Source organism: Nesoenas mayeri, assembly GCF_963082525.1.
Source record: "Nesoenas mayeri genome assembly, chromosome: 2".
NCBI classification, from domain to species: Eukaryota; Metazoa; Chordata; class Aves; order Columbiformes; family Columbidae; genus Nesoenas; species Nesoenas mayeri.
The window spans coordinates 111284300-111307486 of NC_137543.1; the positions used below are offsets into that span (position 1 = coordinate 111284300).

General features: G+C 42.3%; 1 protein-coding gene across 2 annotated transcripts in view; it reads right to left on the reverse strand.

The window, feature by feature from the left end:
• Positions 1-23187, reverse strand: part of GLI3 (GLI family zinc finger 3) — a gene marked incomplete at its 5' end in the record, with an annotated part of 196013 nt that overhangs the window by 89312 nt on the left and 83514 nt on the right. For both annotated transcript variants that reach the window (XM_080340446.1, XM_080340445.1), the window contains one exon: positions 6321-6426. In XM_080340446.1, the coding sequence (XP_080196572.1) occupies positions 6321-6426 (106 nt within the window). The remainder of the gene's footprint in view (positions 1-6320; positions 6427-23187) is intronic.

Here is a 23187-nt window from a genome sequence, read left to right on the forward strand (position 1 = left end):
CTTTAATCCTCCGGGCTACTAGCAGCTGCTTACTCTTGATGCTGTGCTTCACTTCCAGGGACAGGTTTCTTGGGGTGCTTCCCATTTAATATAAGATTTATCTGTGCTTACAGAAAATACTTTAATGGATGATTTTGGAAAGCTGTAACTATAGTCATCTTTTCATGTCCCAAGAGCTCCTCAGTCTTTCTTCTTCAATGGCTCCTGGCTAAACCATAAAACCTGTTCCAAGTTTTAAAGTAATTAAAACCAATTCATGAGTGTTGGCTTTCATACCAGGTGAGGCTCTCCATGATACTGTGAAAGGATCAATGAATGCTCTGACAAGCTGATGTACTCCTTGCCAAGTCTCCAGCTTAGAGGTACACTGAGATAAAGCAGCAGGTAGAAGATTTAAGAGGTTTAAACACTAAGATTTTTAAAAGAGATAAGAGCTTAGAAAAGAAAGTGCAAAGGAAAAATCAGTAATGTGGCTGGAAAAATGTAGATGTCCTATCAAATGTATAACAAGCAGTTACTCCGATAATCAAGAATATTTTGTGGCGCCAATGCTTTTGTCTTCTTGTATTTGGACATCCCCCGTTGTACTGCATGGTCCAAAATGAGAGGCTGATGAAAGCTGACCATCTGGGCCTGACTTTGCTTTGCTTTTCACCCCTGTGTAACCGATGCTTGTATAAATTAGATATGAAATATCTAATACCCAAGAATCAGACGTTCTTTTTATTAACTTGAAGCTGACTGCAAGCTAAACACATGCTTTGCTTTAGTACTGGTGCATTCACACAGTTCAGAATGTCTGTTCAAGACATTCACATGAGGCGCACGCACAATTATCTGCACGTGCATCACTTCAGGGCGTAAGGCTGCCAAACTTGGACGCCGCTAGCCTCAGTCAGCAGTTAGAAAGAAAGGACCCTGGGGTAGCGTTGATCCGAGGAAGCTACAAGACAGCAGCTTTACCTTGCAGCTTCTTCCTTGGAAGGGCAGCATCCCCTGGCCGTGAGCATATGGGTAACATCAGTGCACCTTCCCTTAGATTTACCTGCTCATGCTCCCCTGCTCACAGCCCAGGGCTAACGTAAAATGGGATGGCGACAGAGACTAAATGGATGAATGCTTTGGAACATGCATGGTGTATCTTGTAATACATTCAGCCCTGAAACTTCAGCTTTCTACCAGCCTCCTATAACAGGTCCATTAACCTCTCTGAGATGTACACAGGCCACCACCCTAGAGCCATTCTTGATATTGCCACCTGGCAGCTGTCCCCTGCCTCAGCACTGCAGAATCATGCTTCCTTCACAGCCAAGTTAACAGTGCCTGGAAATACCAGGTTAGGTCACTTTCAAAGGCTGTCCAACCCAATTTTGAAATGAAGCAGATTGGGAGCAACCTATTAATATGAATCACTGAAGTTGTGGGACTAAATGGCCAAGAATGGTAGCTTCCTAAATCACTGTGGTTAAATCCATCAGAAGAAGTTCGCTTCTGGCTTAGGAGCTTGGGTTTTTTTGTTTGGTTGGTTGGTTTGGTTGTTTGTTTTTGTTTTTGTTGTTGTTTTCCAAATAAATAAAAAAAATCTTATTCCTGGCTAATCTGGATTTTGACTACAGTTATTTACACTTGCACTGTCATAAAAATACTCAAGACACCCTTATTCTTCCTCTGCTCACTGCTAACAACTCTCATTCCAATAAAGCCAATGTCAACAATCATGATAGCTGGAAGAGCTGGCCAATAGTAAATTTATTATTTGGATCTTGAGGAGTAAAAAAATAGCATGCTCAAAGCGTTAGTTTATGTTCAAATAAATACCCTCATTAGCACTATGATTTTGAATCAGTGCACACCAACTGGAGAAGGCGTCACACTCTATTTGAGGGCCCAGCAAATGTCAAGGATCAAAACATGGTTTAGCTTCAGTTTCTCCTTTAGCACCTTACTTCAGAAATCTATTTTTAAAATTAAGAAAGAGCTAGACAAAAGCAACAACCAAGAAAAACAAAGCAAGAAGTGGGATTACTGAAGCCATGTTTCTTTTGGTATATTTTAATCATATGATGTTTAACAAGTAATTTAACTGGCTAGTTGTGCTTTTTTGACTGAAACTGAGTTAATTTTCTTCATGTTGTTACAAACCTTTCTTTTTCATAGCTAGCGCAGTCATTGTTTGAAATTAGTTTGAAAACAAGGAGCTAACACCCCAGGACAGAGTTGATGTCTTTTAGCTGTTGTTGTCTGAAAGCCAAGGTCTTTCTGAGCTCTGCCCACAGGTGTGAAGCAGCTGGGAAGTGGGGCATGGATGGGGCAGAGCTTGACTGACATCCAGACTGATCAGTAAGAATATTCCATGCCAGTAGTGACATGCTTCATATTTAAGAAGAGTTGGGATTTTCTGGCTAGAGGGACATATGGAGACGAAGACATGTTTTGGTTTCCACTCTGTTTCGGTCGAGTTCTGTTTGAGAGTTTCTTTTAGTTCAGCCTTTTGCCGTCCTGCCATTTTGCAGAGGCCTCTGGGCCTTTCTGCCTTTTTTCTCTTCTCTCTTCATGATCAGCTGTTTGGGACCTGATGCTGCTTCCTGGGACTGGCTGCTTGGCACAGATGGAGTTTATGAGGAATTGCATTGAGTATCTTTTATTTTATATTCTATTTGCATTTTAGATATATTAGTAGTAGTATTAGTATTGTTAGTATTATTTTGTTATTCTATTAAACTGTGTTTATCTCAATCCACAAGTTTCTCCCTTCCCTTTTGATTCCTTCCCCTAACTGGGGATATGGGGAATGAGTGAGTGGCTATCGTGGTTTTAATTGCTAGCTTGGGTCAAACCAAAACAATAGTTCAAAGAAAAGTAGCAAAACTGAATTAACCTTTACTGGAATATTTGTTAAAACTAAGATTCATGCCTTGAATTTGAAGGGAAAAAAAAAAATTGGAAAACACAAGCTCCAGCTGCAATTATGCTGTTCATATATTGCTGCTAAAGAACAACTTAAGTTTCATTCATCTTCCCTGAAGTATAAACCAAGGATGTACTGTAGAAATTCCAGGATAACTACACAGTCCTAACAAACAGGTTTTGGTAACTCAAAGTGACACATTTCAGTACATATTCATAAGGGCTGGGGGTTATTATTGGGCTGTAATTGCAGTTGTTCTAACACCTAATAAGCCATGGCTGGAAAAACAAAGGCAGGTTAATTTGTGATTTCCTCTACTCATTCAGAGGCAAATTAAGTGTCAAACAGCTAATACAGAACATATTTCATTTTATGAGATTTTAATTTAATTCTGTACCATATCGTTGATGCCTTAATGTAGGGTGGTTTATCTAAGAGGAAGAGCAATTTATAAACCTCTTTCAATTGAAATCTTTAATGATAGGATACGATAGCATAATTACAGCAATGCCTGCTAGTCCTACTATACATAAGCAGCTGTCAGCAATTCTATCATAAACATAAACCCTTATTTTAGGGGTTTATAACTCAAATTTAAAAATTCGGCTCCAGGCTGAAATTTGGGATACATTTCTGCCCATCAGCAATTAAACTACAAAAAATATACATCTAAATACATATACATCTTTAGAGCTGCAAGTACATAAAAGCTCTGTCACACCTTAAAAATTCCTTCTTTCTTTTTTCTTTTTCACTTGGCCATTGTTCAAAATTATGTGCACACATTGTAGGTATCATGCGGACAAATCCTTCTCCACATTTTTCTGCACTTGTATTATACCTAAACTAATTCCACTACGGCTTGACAGGTTCTGGAACGCATTTCTAGGAGCTTGGATAACTGGAATGGTGCCAATTTTTTTGCCCTTTTTTTATTTATATTCCCTACACACACACGTTTGAGAGTATTATGAAGCTGAGGAGAAAACCACTCATACAGTGAAGTTATTGATGAAGCTGTGGGTAAAAATGTGTATCTTGAAATGGTGTTCTTCCTATTTTCTCTCAGAATTCTCAAATAACTTCTCAGACCTGGTTCTTTCTTCCCACCCCCCCTTTTTTTTCTATTTAAATGAGTGTTAGGAGAGCAGTTCAAGTAATGGCTTCAAAGCATCCCAAATCTAACACTCTTAAGTGATACTCACACCAGGCTTTGTAAAACTTTCAAGAAAACTCCTGGTTGTCTGCCTCAAACATAGATTAAAACATATTCCTGAAAAATGCAAAAGCATGAGAAACCTTAAGATCTATGAAGAGGCTGTTGGAGTACGACAGGTTTGGGTTTTTTTAAGTTGCTCAATTGCATATTTACATTTAATTACACTGGCCACAATGGCTCCAAGGGTCCACTAGAGCTCCTAATTCCAATGGCAACACAAACCAAATATGCAAAAGAACTGTCAGAAGTTAATGGAAAAATAAACAGCCAGTATCAAGGAAATACTGAGCTTAAAGCCTGGGCTGATATCAGAGTGCATTTCTAAAGCAGCTGCCTGCAGTCACATCACATCACGCTAACATCTCCTCATCTCTAACAAGCCTCTGCAGTGCCTGGTGAATCACCGCTGCACCATGGGGTACGGCGGGGAGCTGGGGTGTGCAGCACCTTTCCATAGAAGGGGCATTGATTTTGGTGTCAGAGGGGACAACTGCTGAACACCAAATGAGGCACAAAGCAGGCATTTTCAACATCTTTTGGGGTTTTAACATAAATCCTGGCATTTTTAGCAGGGTAGGCTCCTAGGCCTGATTTCTCACCGTCACCCCGAGCGTGGGTTCGTGTGGCTCAGGCTCCGGAGGTGGCTCAGCACAGCAAGCACAGCCAGGCGGGGTCCCATATGGCATGAGATCCAGAAGCCTCCATGAAGGCTCAGAGGAGGTACCCAGGTTTTGGATGATGGTCCTCTGCCGATGCAGGTTAAAACATTTCCCGGGGCTCCCTACCCTGTCTGCCTTGCACCAAAGACAAAGGCAAATTCCCCAGTAGCTGCAGAAGGAGCAGGATCATCCCTCTCACTCCCAAAAACATCCAGGGAGAATATTGACTGCACTGCAAAATCTAGGATACCCATGTAATGACTCTGTTTGAGCCTGCCACTTTCAGCTCACAATGGTTTTTAGCAGCAAATTTAAGCGTGTATTCAAATATATTTTATGATGTGGTTTACTCTGGTGTAAACAGTGATGCATCAGAGGAACTCTGACGAATAAATCACAAGTTTCTGTACTCTCTCTTTCTATAAATACCCACTTTTCCTCTAATGCCCAAGAAGACCGCAACACAGATTTATTACTTACCTCCAGGCAAATCTGCTCTGAAATTACAATTCAGTAATAGAAGACTGACCCGCAAAAACTGTTAGTAAAATATCGTGTGTGTACTTGGGCATGTAGTTAGGATTGTTAATATCAATTAATTCTGCTCACAGAGGAGGACTTGTTTTAAAACAACTTCATTTTTCTTCTGCATATATGTAATTACACAGCTGTAACTAATAGCCATAGCAAAGCAATCTGCCATCTAAACAACTAGCATTATTCTTCAAAGTATTACTTGTGCTTTTCTTCTTGTATTTTCTTAGTATGAGAGGTGATTAGCAGATATGATTAAATGTATATATCAAGCCTTTTAGCAAAGTACCAAACCTTGCTTTTCAGCTCCATTTTTAATGGTATATAGCAGTTTTCTGGACACAACTGTTTTATTCTGCGATGCTGATATCTGTCTCCCCATATAGAATAAGATAATATTTATTTCTATGGAGTTTCACCACTACTACCCTTTTCTAATGCATGTTATCACTGGTATTCATTTCTTTTATCTTTGTGTAAACCATGTGCTCTATCACATTTGCCATTTTGTTTGGGTGACATTCCCATCAATCAACCGATTGCCTGTGCGTGCACACAACAGGGACTATGAGAATTTACCAAAAATTTCATTATGCTTCATAACAGTCACTGGAAAAAAAAAAAGCTTTTGGCATGAGAGGAAATTTTAGCTATGAAGAATCCCAAGCCTAATACAAACAAAATACATGTTTTGTCTGGCTGTATTTCACAGAGTTCAGCACTTTTTAATTTATTATTTATAGAACGACAACACACAGAATTAATATCAGCAAAACATATAGGTAACACTTGCCAGCCACCTATCATAACAGGAATTCCTCAGGCACCAGCCTGGGTTTTGCTTCACGAACAGAAAACCTCAACGCTTTCCAAAAGTAAATCTTGCTCTCCAGCAAGATTGGCAAATTGCTCCAGATGCATGGCTTTAAGCGCTGCAAAGATTTGTATACTTGCCTGTTCTTCCAGGCAGCTCAAGTGAGGGAAAATATTGAATACTCACACATGCAGAGGAGGAATGGGAGATGGTTCGTAATGGTAGCGTCCCTCATGATGTCTCGCATCAATTGGTACAGGAGGGTGGAATGCTGGAAAGAGGTGAGGCGGATCTGCAAAAACAAGCAAGGTTCCCAGATCTGAGTATCTCCAACAACTCTTTAAAAACAACATTGATAAAGATGCAACAGATATTGAAAAGCATGTGTCAACAGCACTATGACGTACAGGTCACATTCCCCGTCCCTGCCGCAGTCAGTCAGGTCTGTCGGAGAGGAGAGTTTGCCCCACAGTGTTTGCGTGAATATGTATTTACCAATTTTAATATTCTCTTTTTATAGCTTTAATAGAAAGGGACGTAAAGAAGTCTTTAATAAATAATTATGTGCCCATATGTGAAGTGTCAGATCAAAAGGACCATCAAGCCTTTCATAAGCATTCCTGATTTATTTTTTTTTATTAAAACAAGAAAAAAAATATACCAGGACAAAAAGCCTAAGCAGAGAATGAAATACAATACAATTTTGAAAAGTATATCCTCAGAGATGTACACAATGCTACAATGGAAAGCAAAACTGAAGCAGCATGCTGAGAAATGCCTATCTGGAGTAAATCAGACAACAGAGTTAAAAGGGAAATGCAACTGGGAAAGGCCGTACTGGAGATGCTTAACTGTGTCACATCGATGGTCGCATCTGGAGGGATGTGCCTAAGGACAGAGGGACTCATTTAATAAACCGCTCTTAAAAAGCAAGGGTGCTTTCTTTGCCCCCGTGGCTGGAGACCCATGGCTGCAGTAAGCTCCCCTGCCCTGTCTCCTCCAAGGCTTTTGCAGAAGGGAGGTTTTGCAGCTGCCAGGGCTCTTGTTCCCCGCTGTTTCCAGGGAGCCTCAGCGACCAGGCTGACAAACGGGGGAATGCGGCCCTGCCACCCCCACGGGCTCTGCTTCTGTCGCAGGATTGCCTCCCGGCTTCGGAGGACACAAAGCACATGGACCACAGCTCTCCGCACCAGCACATTTGTGTGCCTACAGGAGCTTATTACCCACTGTGCTGCTCGCCGCTGCCTCCCAAATGCTCAAAAATCCAAACGAGATGCTGAGCAGCTCCAGCAGCACGAAACAAACCCATCCTGCCCAATTATTACCCGACTGCCACTTGGGATGAAGTCATGTGTTTATCTGACACCAAAAGCTGAGAAGTACAGACATTAGGTCACGTCATGGATTTACTAAAATGCTTCTAGAAAGAAAACTTTAATTATGCACTGGCAGTAAAACGAAGTCTATTTTGCTTTTGCCTGCTGACTCCTGAAGGTATCTTCTCTTTATATTTCCTGCCTTTCCTATTCAGCAAAATGTAATCCTTCTCTTAGATTGTTATCTGTGAAAGCAGTTCCCTCATGCCAGCTAGAGATGGTCAAACAAACAAACAAAAAATTCTCCTTGGTGTTTGTCAAAAGTTGTGTTGGTTTATTATTATGTTTTGAAGTGGGAGAAAGAACTAGAGGGACAAACCTCATGGCCCTGAAGGAGTAAACAGAAGGAACGAGGGGAAATCATGCACATAAATTCTGAGGAAATATTCCCAGTATTTCAGGAAAATCTGCAAACATCTAACATAGCCTGTCCAGTTTTGTGGCTTGATTTTATGAAACATCACCAGCATGTGATCAGCCACAGCACATTTCTGCCATTTACTGACTCAAGGCTTAGGCACTGTAAATGAAAAATAATTGTGGCTTACTACTGTGAGCTAGGAGCTCGGATTTGTGGAAGCTTTAATTCCGCTTCTGCTCCACCAACTGGACCTTGGCATGCAATCTGTTACAAGCTTCACTCCCCATACCAAGCACTCCTGCGTTTCAGGAGTAAACGTGGGTCACAGATGACCAGGTATCCCTGTGAATCCACTGGCATCACCTCAGTGGAGGATGCTTGCTGCTACCTCCTGAAACACATTCTTACCAGCTGCCAAAGAGGAGAAGAGGAAAAGGGGCATGAGAAGTGTGTTTTAGCACATCTCCTTGACTGCCCTGTTCACTGCTTTGCTGGTATTTGACTACGGCAGCATAAGCCCAAGGGACAAGGTTTTAAAGCATTTGTCTGGCATTTTACCATAAAAACAGTGCCATTGTTTTTTCAGCAAAGAAGGAGGTCACTCACCCCCTTGCAGATGCACAGGGATGTCCTTCTCTGTCCTACATGTCTCCAAAGAGTGGGTCTGGGGAGCACAGATGATACCACAAAGATTCTGTCACCTTTATTCATGTCAGACCGGACGGGCTCCAGCTGGCCAAGGCAAGCAATCCTGCTCAGGACCCCGAGTCTTCTCACCGTCCCACCCTCACCCAGCCTGAGCATCTACCCATTAACAGCAATCCCAATATTTATGCAGTGAAACATCATTTAACCCTCCTGAGTGTGATCACCTATCTTCCTCTATCTGGAAAATGGATAATGAATATTAAATGACCCCAAAAGGGTATCCCCCTTTGTGGGGCTTATGCAGCACAAAGCACCAACAGGTTGTACTTAAAGCATGGGATATAAATCTCTAAGAACACCTTTTTGAGTCTGCTCACTTTAAGCTCCTTTGTATATCTTGGTTGCATCTTGTTTGCAGTTTCCATCTGGGAAACAGCCGTACTCCATCACGGCACAGGGAGCTGTCTCCATCAGCCCTGTGCTGACCGGAGCAGAGCTGCATATCAAAACCCAACATAATTATCCATCTCACAGTTTATTATTTACACACTAGCAATACAGCTGGTGAGCATCATAACTCAAGTGTATGTGTAATAAGTTACTATACTGTAGCCATCTCCTGTTGCAGCCCTTAAGAAAAACCACATGATGACTTTTCCAAAGTCAGGCTAAAACTGCTGAAGCAGAATAAAGTGCCATTAAACCTGGCTACCTCCTATTTATCATATAATTTCCTGACTGATGGTTCCACAAACCAGCTGCTAAGTGCTGTGTACTCTACTGTCAGCAGACTAACATGCTAAATGGGAGACAGGGAGAATAATGTGCAGAACTAGTGGAGTCAATTTTACAGAGGGAATTCAAATTCTGCTGCGTTTGGGTCAGCCCTCAATGCAGAGGTAGGCAGTAAATTCTACGTGCTTGGGGGTCCAAAACCACTCCACTTTGAAGAGCATTGAATATTTATACGGAAAGACTCTTAGATCAAATAGAGACCTGCCAAAGCACCCATCGTCCAGGGCTTCACTTGGAATTTACTTGAAACTCCATAAAAATGTAATCTGTTGACATGTATTTATATGGAAATACAGAGTAAGAAGTTTGCAAAGCAGTAAGTTGGGCTGTAGCCAGTTTCACATTGCTTTTTCATATCCCACCCAGTAACTATTTCATTAAAGGCACCATCAGAATATTACAGGCACATTCTGCCACTATTATTTATGCTGTGGCTGAGTAAGGAATGAATGAGATTACACACATGCTAGAATTGAATATGGACCTACCCAACACTCCTGGTTATTTGTGAGAGATGCTCTACCTATGTAGTAAACCAGGGGACAATTTAGTGTAAAAGATAGGATACCTGTTCCAATTATAATGACATTTTCACGTTCCTCATTTTAAGCTTGAGGAATGAAACTCTTAACTCTTAGCAAAGTGGAACTCCTCTCACCAAAATGGATTGAGAAAATATAACTCCCTGTTCTGGTAGGGAAATGATTTATCATCACTTGCATTTTCTTAAAAATTCTGGCTGAGGTGCAAACTACCGCAGTGTATGTCAGGCAGTTTTCTTAGAGACATCCAAAGGGAACTGTGAATTCCTGGACCAATCCTTCAATTACATCCTTGCAGAGACTCCCTGACGTAAGTGTACAGTACAGGAGTCGAGACGGACAGATGCTGCCGATGTATTTGGAACCCTCAGCTCCGATTCAGCAGAAGTATCTGATTCTGTGCTTAGATTTCACTGTTTTCAAGAACTTGCGAGGACACGCCAAGGCACTGGAAATACACTTAAACACGTTCCTCACACACTGCTGAGTTTGGTAGCCATTGCGTTCTTCTGAATTCTCTGCTGCCTACTACTGTAAGTCCCTTCAGATGTTCTCCTGTCTCCTGCATAGCTAACAGGGTCTCCTCAAAACAAAACGGGAGATATAACTGCCTGAAACACTACAAACTCATCAGTTTTAGCACTGTGAGATTTTCTGGAAAATATGTCAATTTATTCTGACTTTCTGTTGTGTAAAACATGCTTTTTTATTTCTTCTTCAAGAGTCTTTCTTGCCTTCTTAAAGAAAGTGAATAGGATTGTCTCTCTCAAATTACAATCACTCCCACACAGGAAAAAAAGAAGAGACCTACACTTGTTCTCTGAAAGTCATCAACCTACGGCTCTGCTGCAGCATCAAAGGAAAGAAACTGGGAGAAATTACAGGTATGGACAGGTATGGTCCTTGCTGCTGAACGGCAAACCTGAACTGAAGTCTGATGAGATGTAGCAGGCGGCAGCAACTCACTGCAAGACTTGGTGCAAAGGTAGGCAATGCCAGCTGGAACAAAAGTGCTGTGCAACACCTTGAGACAACAGCAGAGAGCTGAAGCTGCTCTGAAGCTCACTGAAGTTAAGGTTAACTTTTCTGTGGACTCTGTAGTATCTCAAACAAGCCTTACTCATTTAAGAGATCACTACATTTGGAAAGTTTGGCTGTGGTGGTAAGGCTAGCACAACACTCTGCCCTCAGATAACCGATTTGCTCAAGCACCTTGTGATTCCTGCCAAGCCCTTGAGGAAGACGGCTGCTGAAATGACAGGCTGCATTTTCCAGCATGTCAAGAAGACGTTTGCTACTGTAGAAAACGCCTCCATCGGCTTCAACGCACCCGATGTGGCCCTGATGTCTGCACCTGTGTCATGAGACCAGGGCCAAGCAAACACGGGGCTCGAGCCCAACACAGGAGGCCCTTGTTGTGTTTTAGCAGATTTGTCCTCAGGACGATCAGCTCACCAAATTAAATGTCAGAACTGAGCCAGCTGCAGAGATCCATCACAGATATAATCTCTTTTGAGGTGAAATCTCCTTGCCGCTTAAATTCATTACGATCTTGATGCTGAACTCAGTGGTACCAAACTTTCACACCAGATGTAACAGAAACAATATCAGGCAAAATATAGCCTCCTTGCTAATGTCTTTTCAATATGCAGAACAGTTTTGAAGAGTTTGCCAGCAAATTTCTACACTTCCTTTGGTTCATAAGCTGATCACCAGATGGGAATTTTCTAATATTCAGGTTTGCAGAGTCCCTAGGGGCACCACTGTTTCTTCACACACATTCACTTCAACTGATCTGAACTTAATGGTATTGCCAGGTTTTATGGCAAGAATTAGGGGTTTTTTTGCCAAGCAAAGATCTTATTTTGGATTTCTGTTTAACTACAGCTTGTGTTGGGACTCAGTAAGAGCATGTGCTGTCTTTGGTTTGTTATTTTTTTTTAGTTCTCTTTCAAAAAGGGGTGAGTTATGTTCACCGCATACGCTTATACAGAGGTTTAATCAGGAAGAAAAATGACTGAGCCACAGCCACACATTAATGCATCCACTTAATTTTGTGCACTTTGAAGAGTCTCCCTATGGTGACTGGGGTTGCTGCTTCAGCGTGGCTGGTTGCCATCTCAAGCACTGCTTATTTGCAGCCTGAGCCACAAATGTGCTACAGCTGGTTATCTCAGGAGGCTTTTCCGTGCGTGTCCGTCCATGTGTGCGGGCATGCACTTGCACGCTTCCAAGGTGGCAACCATCGTGTTGACATGGATGCGGCTACTCACCATCTGACTTCACAGAGAAGGAGATTTTAAGTAGGAAAAAGAAAACCCAAAATGAATGGCTAAAAGGAAAAAAAAAAGGATAAAAAAAATGATAAAGCCAAGAAATGAACAGAGGGAGAGTGACAAAAAGAATTTTTAGTTGGTAAGTCTTCTCCCATTTCAGTAAGACTAAATGTTAATTGTGGTAACATACAGTAGATATAACACCTTTCAGAGAAAACCACAGTTTTCAGTCAGATCACATCTCTTCCATATGTCTGTGTGTATTAATGATCAGACTTCCCCTCCCTACCCTCTGCTTGTGCTTGCACACTCTACACGCTGATCTTAAAAATAAACCACAAGCGTTCCAGGCCAAACCTCACAAACTAAAGCACAGCTCCAGCTCTTTGCCTCTTGTTATGGCTGAAAAATAATTTCTACCTTCGCAAAACTGAAAATTAAGACTTTGGGGCATCTTAGATCTCTCACAACCATTTTACCACCTTTCAGTTTGTAAACTTAAGAACCTTGTGGGAACATGTTTCATTGTTTTATTGTTCCACTAAAGCCATCATGCCAAACACATGAAGGAAGAGCAGTTATTGGTGTGCTGGAAGAAAAGTGGCTGGAAATTATTTCACCAGCTGGCACTAAGAGGTCTTTAATATGCCAAATTTGCTGCAGGTATTGGCTAAAAAACTGCTGGATTGATTTCAGTTTGAACGCTTTATAATTCCTCCCAGTCACTTGCAACTCTGCAGAGTCTGAGGAGCAGGACTGCCTTCTGGAATACTAACTAAACTTCCTCAAATCCATTCAACTGACTCCAATGCTCCCTGACATTTGCCCATCCAAAACAGAAAAAAGAAAAAAAAAAGCAGTAAGAGAGAGACTTGGAGGGTAATAAACGTATTGCATGTACGAATACCTCGGACTGAAGAGTCTCGAATTCTTTAAGAACATGATTTGCGATTCATCACTGCCCAGTGACTTACAAATGACTGTTTCCACTGGGGCGGACTCACCAAGGAGTGAAGGAAGGACTCCTTGTGCTGCACTTGCACTGATCATGCAGTGCAGTCATGAACTTGCCTGGTGAGCAAGTACACAGCAGTACTGCCCCATAGCCCCCCCCAGGACTCACATTTTCAGAGATGAAAAGCCAAAGCACTCCACCAGCACAGTTTGCCCGACAACAAACAGCAAACTGGTGGAAATGCATCAAAACATCCCACCTCAGTAGCTACTTCCACCCAAACAACAGTGACTGCTTCGTCCTGTAAGCAACCTTAGAAAACCCTCATGAACATGAACAACAGTTGCATATAGCGAGCATTTGTACATTGGCCCGTGCTCTCAGGAAAAGACAATGACAATGAGACATCTTAGCCTCATCACCATGTTATTTGGAAGGAAAATTGTTTCATCTAACACAGCTGGCTCTTGGTACGGCACAGCTCATGTTTTTCATAACCTCTGCATCCCAGGCTGCATTTCTTAACAAACTTAATAATGTGGTCTCCGCAAGAAAATGACAAATTGTCCTCTGCCAGGAAGCTGACAAAAGAAATCCCTCCCTCCGCTACCTCGGATGGACTCTGCAGTGAAAAAATAATTCAGCTTCTGCCTTGCAACACGTTTGCTGCTTTGCTGTTGTTCCCCCTCCCTTCTCATGCCACCATGTGTCAGTGCATCCTCCACTGCTTAAAAATCCTCCCCCCACCAGGAATTAAGGAAAACAAAAAAAACACCTATGTTTAACCCTCAACAATCCCAGACAAGTGGTTTCACCCAGCTGCTCTGGAATGCTTCCCACCTTTGATTACACATGTGTAGGAAAGATCACATCCTCAGCATTTCCTCCTCTATGAGCAGCAAGTAACTGGATGCACAACCACAATATATACACAAATAATTTGTACCTATGTACGTGTGCATACCCCTTTCTGTAACACACAGCAAATCCCAGTGGTCAAAGGTGAGTTACAAAGTGGAGACTAAGGAAATAAAAAGACTATAAAAGAAATAAATACTGATCCACACCACACTGGAGAGAACTAAAGGAGAAATCTCACAGCAAGTCTCTGGGCTCTGAACTGCTCCTAAGCAGAGGTTTAAGGTGAGCTTCCCGACCAGCAGCAACAAGCTGCCGCACAACAGCTTGGCTATTCCCCATGGCTCAACGCAGCTCAAGGAAAGCATTCAAATGCCCTGCTATCAGCTGCACACATTAACTCAGCAATTAAAAATATCTGTAAGATGCAAAGGTAAATGTGGCTAAGGAGAGGTAACAGAAAGCTAGAAACTAGGAAAAAAAAAAATCTATAAATCTCCTTGTATTGCTGCTGATTTGATGTGGGAACAAATAATGACAAGCTGGGTAATTCAACAAGCTTTGGTGACATTCTTAGAAGTTTATAAAGCAGCAGCATGAGTCAGTCTGCAAACGTTGTTTGTTTAAATGACGCTTTGAAGGCATGTGTGCTCCTCTGTGTACCTGAATCAAGTTTAAAAGCTATCAAAAAGGCCAAACCTTGAACAGTTGCGTATCAGTACAGCACAATGAAAATCACTGTAGCTAACCAGATTTCCAGCAGCTGAAGGTCTGGACCAGAGGGTGAAAGACTTAGAAACAGGTTATACTTAGTAGCTTTGATGAGTAATTCATGGCATGATAGGAATTAGAGAGGGAAAAGTATAATTAGATCAATTATGTCTATTTTTAGATATTAAAACTGTTCTGATTCTATGGGATGCACAATCAGATGAACACTTGGAGAGATTTCTTTCTCCCTGCTGTTCAACCTGATTTTAAAAAATTTCATTGAAATATTCATAATTATTTAGCTTCTCTCTGTACCATCCTTAGCAATTACTCTCCTTCTGTGGTGTTTACACTCTTCACGATCTTGCAGATGAGCAGATAGTTATCACGTGTACTGTCAGGCTACTCAATAACATACGTTTATTGTATCCTTTAATCTTTGTGTCCATATTCTAAATTAATCACAGTCACTTGCTTTTGCTCCCTGGGTTTCTCCCAGCTTGAGAGAGATATATAGTTGTCACCTCTGCACTCTTTGGCATCAGGTTTTCATTTAGGCTAACATGACACTGTTTAGGAGGAAGCAGCCTTGGAAATTTATAATACAAATAACCTATTTCTGCAAATTTCTCTTTCTAGCAGGGGTGTTTCTTATACACAGTCTCAAATACCATTGTCTTTCAGTTTCCCACTATGAGACAGTGCCTTCACCATGTGGCAGTGACCTACTCTACCACTAATAGGGGACTGCTGGTGTAATGGGCACTGCTCAAATCAAGTAACGGCAACACAAAGTGGCCCTCAGTTATTACTTCTTTATATTTCTAAATACTTGACTTTAAGATGTTTTCGTCCTCCTTGTTCCCTCATCTTCCCTCAGCTTCTTAGACAGTTCCTCCACTGTATTTCGTTTTTGTGCTGGGTACTTTTTGTTTCAGATCATTACAGAAGATGGAAAGTATGACAAGTTCCCTTAATTTGCCATATTGACATTTATCCTAATTAGTCGCTCAGCCTATTTTTAAGAATGCCATATTGTCAATATTCCAGTCAATCTGAGCTGTTTTTTTCAAGCCAAGCTTTAAGGTAAATATTTTTAACTAAAAAGAGATAGTCAAATTACATCACTTCCCTGTGCCTCGGTTTGGTCACTGCTAACACGGTGTTATCCTTTCTGAGACACTCTGACCCTCTTCAATTAAAAGTCCCAACAAAGAGCTAGAAAACCACTACCCGTTATTTCTTTAATTCCTTAAAAAGAGTGGTTCAATTGCCTCAAACTGCTCATGCTTTATTAATCTCTCCCGGGTTTTGCTCATGATCTGTTTTCAAGGTTGCTTTTCGTTACAGACAACTTTTTCTTTTGTTTCTTATTACTCAGACAGAGGCTGAGAGTATCAGCTTTAGATATACCCACACTTTTTGTTGGGTTTTTAGGATCCCTTCATTTCCTCTTGCCCACCAAAGGGCCTTTCTCTCTATAGCATACAGGAAGTTGGCCACAAAGTCAACACATTCACCATCATCTCCGCTCTTGTTTTCTGCAGACATAGTGGCAGGATCTGGTCTACACTTCTCTTGCTTTGGGAACTGAGTGCTGCTTACCAAGTGTGGCTAAGCCTTTACATCACCCACTTACAACTAGCACCACAAATCAAAAAATCGGAGTCGACAACCTCAGCTTAATCCACACTCGTGGTCCTCAGGCCCTGTGAGGACAGTCCTGAGCCAGCAGCGTGGTGTGTCAAAACCAGCCGCTGCACCCGGTCACATCAGAGCTGCATGGCAGGGTCACAGGACTGCAGAGGGCACCCGGCTGCAGAACCAGCTCCAGCACCTCCTAAGCTCTCCTGCCCACGCTGCATCGCACAAGTCTTGCTGCTGGGACTCGAGTGTCACAGACTGCACGGGCAGGTCCTGCCACACCAGGGAGGAAAAACACACCCGTTAACGAGAGAAAAGGAAAAACAGAAGAACGGGGATGTGAACAGGCAGAAGCACACCAGGGCAACAGCAGGCAAAGCAGCCCATAGCTTTAGCAAAGATTTTTCTGCATAGCAACAGCACAAAAGCAAACTTCAGAGCAGTTTCCATCCTGACATCACCTGTCCACAGTGCTCACCACAACACAGCCCCAGCCTCTTGAATTGATACTACTAAAAATTACTGCAACAGCATCGCTTTCTCCAGCCTTCAGTTTGGGTGGACCAGATTTAATGTTACATCACCTGCCTCTGCACAGCCAGGTTCTTCAGCTTGGTGATTAAGCGACAAGATGGGAAAAAGTGTAGAATTAGGTGGAGTGCAACACCATAAATATGAGACAAGTAGGAAAGGACTGTTGTTCTTCACCCTCGGGTAGGTAAGGGAGCACTAAAGAGGAGGTCACTGCTTTTCATTCTTCTCTTTACATCCTAGAGGAGAGGCCAAGGGTGTTATGAGGAGACAACAGGAGCCAGAAGAGAGGAAAGATGGCCAAACGAGGATGAGGCACACAGACCACCATTCCCTGCCACATGGCCAAGTGCCACAGCAGGCTACAGACACCATCAGGTTAGATGACCTCAGCGGCAGAGTCACAGAAGAGAAATGAAGTAAAGGTCCAAATGTGTAGAAACAACTTGTGGACCAGGAAATTCCTGGAATGCAAATTTTGGGAAGCTGGGAGAGTGCTGGGGGGTAAAAGGAGAGAAGAATCACCTGCCATGTTCTTACATTAACTCTTAGGCATCTCCTTTCGGTCACTGCTTGGAAATGCAGGATATGCATCTGCTTTCAGCCATAGCTTGCATAGCAGGCTAGACAGACCTACGGTGTGGGCCAGTGTGGCCCCTCATGTTCTGTGCGCTCCTGGCACACTCCCCAAGGCCAAGATGGCTGTAAAACCCTTCCCCTGACACTCAGCCAGCACATCACCAAGCGCTGTGGATAAGCTGTGGGATTCCAACCCATACAGCTCTGCAGCACAAGTACGAAGACTCCCTGAGCCTGTAAAAAACCACCTTTCAGTTGTAAGTTTGCAGAACACACTGTACAAAAGAGGGCTTTGGTCTACAGCTGATGTCAAGCACATGGCGGTAATGAAAATAACATGTCTGTCCTCTGCCCACCGAGACCTAATCCTTCCTTCTGCATTTCTCTGCGGAGTTCAGTCGCAATCTGGCTGTAGGAAAATGGAGGACTTCATTTACCCACGAGCAGAAGAGGGAAAAGCTCCCCTCAGTCCCACTCTCTGGCAATCTTGGCGCTTTTCCAATGCATTAAGCGTCAGTTTCCCGCCAGTGAAGTGTTTGATGCTCTACTCAATGCAGTGGCACTCAGAGAGGTATAGTAACCCTCCATATGGAAAAGCCGTTTGACACAAAGGTTGGAGGTCAAAAGTTTAAATGTTCATGACAGAGACGACAGCAGTCCTTTTCTGGTCAATAACATCAAAGGATTTGCCAGCTCTTAATGCTACTATTGTCACTCGTTTGGATCCTATTGAAATTCTAGCATATTTATTGCACTCCGGGAGCATAAGGACTTTTTGTTTGTTTTAATCTCTATGCTGAACCAAAGGAGTCTGAAGTGTTGTGACTCCCCTTGCTCTCAAGGAGAATGTGAGGGGAAACAATGCCAGAGGATGCAGCATTGTAGTCCCAACAAACTTGGTGCTTTCTTCCCCACCAAAAAATATAAATGATGGATAGAAACATGTGGTCTCTATTGGACAGGGCTGGAAATCTCTGCTGCTGAACTCCCCACATCACCAGTTTTAATTGTTGTGTGCTATGGCAGGGGGTGAAAAGTGCTCCCCACCATCAAGATCTCCGTTTTGCCAGTCATTGTTGAGAAAGGTTGTGCCGCAGCCGACTGACGCTCCCATTAGGCACAACTGTGCCGGAGCCAGGAACAGCAGCGAGGTTCTCCAAGACGAATTGTAATGCCATAACCACAAAGAGTATCACTTCTCCCAGCCCTCCTTCGCTCTCTGAACTTCTGCTTGCGGTTAGGCAGAAACTTATTACCAGAGTGCATGTTCCAAGCATTGTATCAGCCATCGATACCTTGTGCCTTGCCAGGAGCAGGATCCAAGTTCATTTGTTACTACCTTCCTCAGATTCCTGTTCCTCTCTCCACAATGAGGATTAGCAGTTTAAGTTATGTTGCTGACCTCCATCTGGCTAGGCAGAAACAGATGTCTGCGCGCTCGGGCACGATCTTATTTCAAAGTGGGGACTCTGGGTTACTAATGACGTTATAAAGGCAATAGCATATGTTGGCTCTCAACAGTCCATTGTCTAATTGGGATGGTTTTAATCAAATATGAATGTACCCAAGTTTTCGCAGCTAATGAATAAATCCCCTTTTTAAATAACGACAGTAATTTTGAGCTCTCCATCAAGGCAGCATCCTGAAGAATGCCTACACGAGCAGCAGCCATCACCAAAGGCCTGTAAGAGGCTGCAGCAATATCCACCACAGCCCAGTTTGTTATTTAAACAGCTCCTAACTGCCCTTCCCAGAGGTAAGCTGCAGCCAAATTGTTTTCCTTCACTTCACAAACCAGATATGCATGGCTTATTTGAACAGCCCGAAAGTTTACTTTAGTGTCTGTTTAAATACCTTCTACCACATATTTCAAACAAACAGTTCACTTCATTAGAAAGGCAAACAGTGTAGCCACAGAATAGGAGCACTTGAGGAGAACCATGCCAGCAGAGAAATACTCTGCCCCTGTGTAAACACCGCCTGCTCTGCAGCTCCAGGCAGCATCCGCCTGCAACGCCACTTCAAAAGCCTTTTCACAAATACTTCACACGTCTGTTTGTAAGTAAATGATAACCCTGAAGAGATTATCTGCAGGGCTGAGAGCCTCGATGACTATCACCACTGCGGCATAGCAAAGAAAGAAAAACCAAAACCTTTGCTGCCAGCCCCGGCTGAGTTATGAAACTATAAAACTCGGTGGCAATCGGCAGTCCAGTAACATCAGTTAAACCTGTTAAACTGGAAAAGCAGTGCTGCTTTGGTAGCCTCCTTTGGCGTATTTGGCTCCACGAAGGGAAGCAAGTTCTACCCCTAGCAATGGAAAGGTTGCTGCACCTCCATCATTATTTAACTGAGTCGTTAAATTGGCACACAGCAGAGTTGTACAAAAGAGTGAGAAATCTGCATAGCCAACAAATCACCAGATAAAGCACTAAGCTGTTTCTTTCTGGACAAAACACACGTGGTGATTCGAATGCCTCGGGAGCGCATGACATACCCTCAACATACTCTCGAATTCCAGAAACAAGTATGAAAGGAGGAGGACGAAGGAAAAAGGCAACTGGACAGGGAGAGGAGGGGCGATGGAAGGCAGCCAGTGCTGGGAGGCTCCCATCCCCTGCCCTCCCTCCGCACGCCCATGCTGCTCCTGGGGGATGCTCACTGCCCAGCAGGGATTACACGCTCAACAGACTAAGGCAGCTCAGAAATAGAGGTTGCTGTCACCCCCTGTTATTTTTACTGCTTTGTGCCAACTGAGGAGTTTTAACCAAAATACTGGCATTTGCATGTTTGAGGGGAAGGACACAGGGCAGCTCATTACAAGTAAGCCACCACGTCCATCACTACCATCATCGTCAGAGGGATCACAGCAAACTACCCGGATGGCATCTCTTGGCATCCCTCATAAAGCACATACCCATGGTATGACCAGAACTTCAGCTTAACCTCAAAAAATAAATTGTCAACGATCCATACGCTCTTAAATCCATTCTCAGGCAAAAAGAAACATCGAAAATCTTTTCCTTCAGAAAGTTTGTAAGCAGGGCCTGGGTGCACCTGGCTGTAGGGTGAGGGTTCCCAAGTTGTGTGAGCTATCATATAAAGGAGAGGAACAGATAACAATTTTGTTAGAGGGAATCAAGTATTGTCAATCACGGACATGAAGGTCGGGACATCTCAGCCATCATAATTTTAACCCTGCAGTGAGTCAAAACATAATTTTCAGTTATTTTCATTCTCAGGCTGAAACTAAGTCCCACTAAGTCAATGTCTGTTTTATCATTAATTTCTGTGGAGTCAGTGTAGCCAGCCCTTGTGATTTTACCATGAGCCTTATTTTTCTTTTCAGTCATTTTTTTAAGGCTCTAGTCTTTTCAGTCATGTCACTAAGTAAGAATCTCAGCTTTCACTAAAAAAAAAAAAAAAACAAACAAAAGCAAAAAAAACCCCACACCAACCAGAAACCCCACACACATATGTTTCCAGCTGTTACGGTTGCAAAGAAAAGCTGGAAAATGAGAAAACCCCAGGTTTCACAACCTGTGAGCAAATTAAAAGATCCAACAGAAACACACATGAGCAGGTATGTAGGCACAGGATCTTTCAATAAGTATGTTAAGTGTTTTGCATGGTCACATACATAAAATTATTTTGAACACCTAGAGACTTGGGGATGACAGGACATCTGTGTTACAAATCGTATCTGCTGGCATTAAAATTGGGTTTTAACTATGATCATCTTTAAAGTTGTTTGCACAGGTTTTGGTCCATAGCAGAATTGCACATCACATATCAGTGTTTTTTTATTTGTACTACATAGAAGCTTCCTATACAAAGGGTATTTTTTGTCCCCTCTATGACGGGGATGAGGATTCTTCTACATTTTGCTTTAAGACAATAATCTGAGTTTATGAGGCTTGTTTACTAAAAGACATGAGATATAAAGATCCTTTCTGAACATTTTAGTGGAATGGCTGAATTTAGGTTTAAAGTGGAAATAAAACACACTAAGTTTCAGCATGAACTAGAGAATGTAACAGTCCTAGGCAGCTCTTTTGAGGGGCTACAATAATACAAGCAATAAATTTACTATTATTATTACAACTGATAGCACAAGCTGAGCTAATGGAACTAAAATATCTTAGAAATGAGTTCTTAAAGAGCTAATAATATTAACCTTTAGGTGCCAGGAGTTGGGGATTTCCCAGCATACCAAGCTGGTTGACTTATTGACACTAAAAATAGGACTCTAAACCCTGCTGCTCTTCTGGGTTATGTAGAAAAATATATGATTTCTTTTTTTCAAGCAACTCTGATCCATTCAGAAGGGTAAAAAAAAAAAATCCATTTCTTTCAAGATGTTTATGGCCTGAGGCTTTTCTAATAAAAAAAGGGGAAAAACAATTTTATTTTTTTATTATGCCATTCCCCAATCTTCAACTTGAAACAGACCACTTCTGCAGAAGTTTTTTACAACATTCCAGTGAGTCGTCTGTTGCAATTTTTTGTTCCCTAGCACATTCAGCAACTAGCTGAAATTTGACTGGCCATTCTCCTTAAAGCATCTTTGGTGTGAATAACTACAAGTAGTGAAAGACTTAACAGACAACATTGTCTAGTCCTTTATTGCAGGTATTTATTTCATATGTTATTAATAGCAAAGTACGAATAGTTTGCATTTACAAGTCCTAGTTCTACCTTCTGTTTGATTACCCAAATCAAGAAAGAGATGCACCAGCCTGCCTCGGTATTTAAAAGACATCGTCTAAAGTTTATTTCTCGGAGTGATCTCACTCAGCTTCTGCAAGAAGTTAGGCCTACTCAAACAGCACATGATTTTGTTGGGTTGGTGGTTCAAGGTGCCGGAGTTAATCTAAGCTCCACCTTAGGCACCAGCCAACAGACTACAGCTTTCCTTCCAAAATCAAACCCTCTTGCCACAAATGGACAAGCTCCAGGGAAGAGTCAGTTCAGGGATAAAGAAATCACACATCCTCTGACCCACAAACACAGAGAAGAGCCCTAGGAACACAGGAAAAGCACCATCCCATCTTTCTCTGCAAGTGTGACTTCTGCTCCTTTCTTTACTTGAGCAGTCTGCAATTAGTTTCATTTCATCTATCCATACCGCAGCAATAGAAACCTTAAATGAGCTAAAGAGAACAACTGATGTAAACATTTTATGAATGTACTTTAAAGAGCGAAATACATAACAAACACTGACCGAAGCAATCCAGGTCTCTGGTTTAGCTCCACAAGAGATCACCATAGCTTGTCTTTTCCAAGTGTTTAACTTGGGGTGACATCTCTTTGGAAAAAATTACCTCTCGCTTGATGCCCAAGCCCAGGGTCATCCTTAAGAGACTCTCAATCACGCTTGAGTTCAGCAGCCTTCTTGATAGAGGAATGTGAACAAGCGGCATCAACAATAGCCTGTTTTCCTAGATTCCTCTTGGTGACATATTCTCATTAGTCAAAAGGAGATGGCAACACTTCACGGATGTTTACAATAATGGTGGCACAAGCTGCCTTTCAGTGTAGATGAAGAGCAAATAAGAGGGGCTTGTCCCTTTCTTGTGTGTAAACATGAACAAGGCTATAAAGCAGCAACAAGTATATTTAGCATTTTCTTCAGTTCACCAAAATGGATCTCCAGAATTTGCTGAACAGTCCCAAATGGTTAAACCAGGAAGGAGCCAGAAAGCTATTTTTCATAGGCCTGCAGATTCATTAGTATATCATGCATAGAACTTGGGGGGAATCAATGACAGAGACAA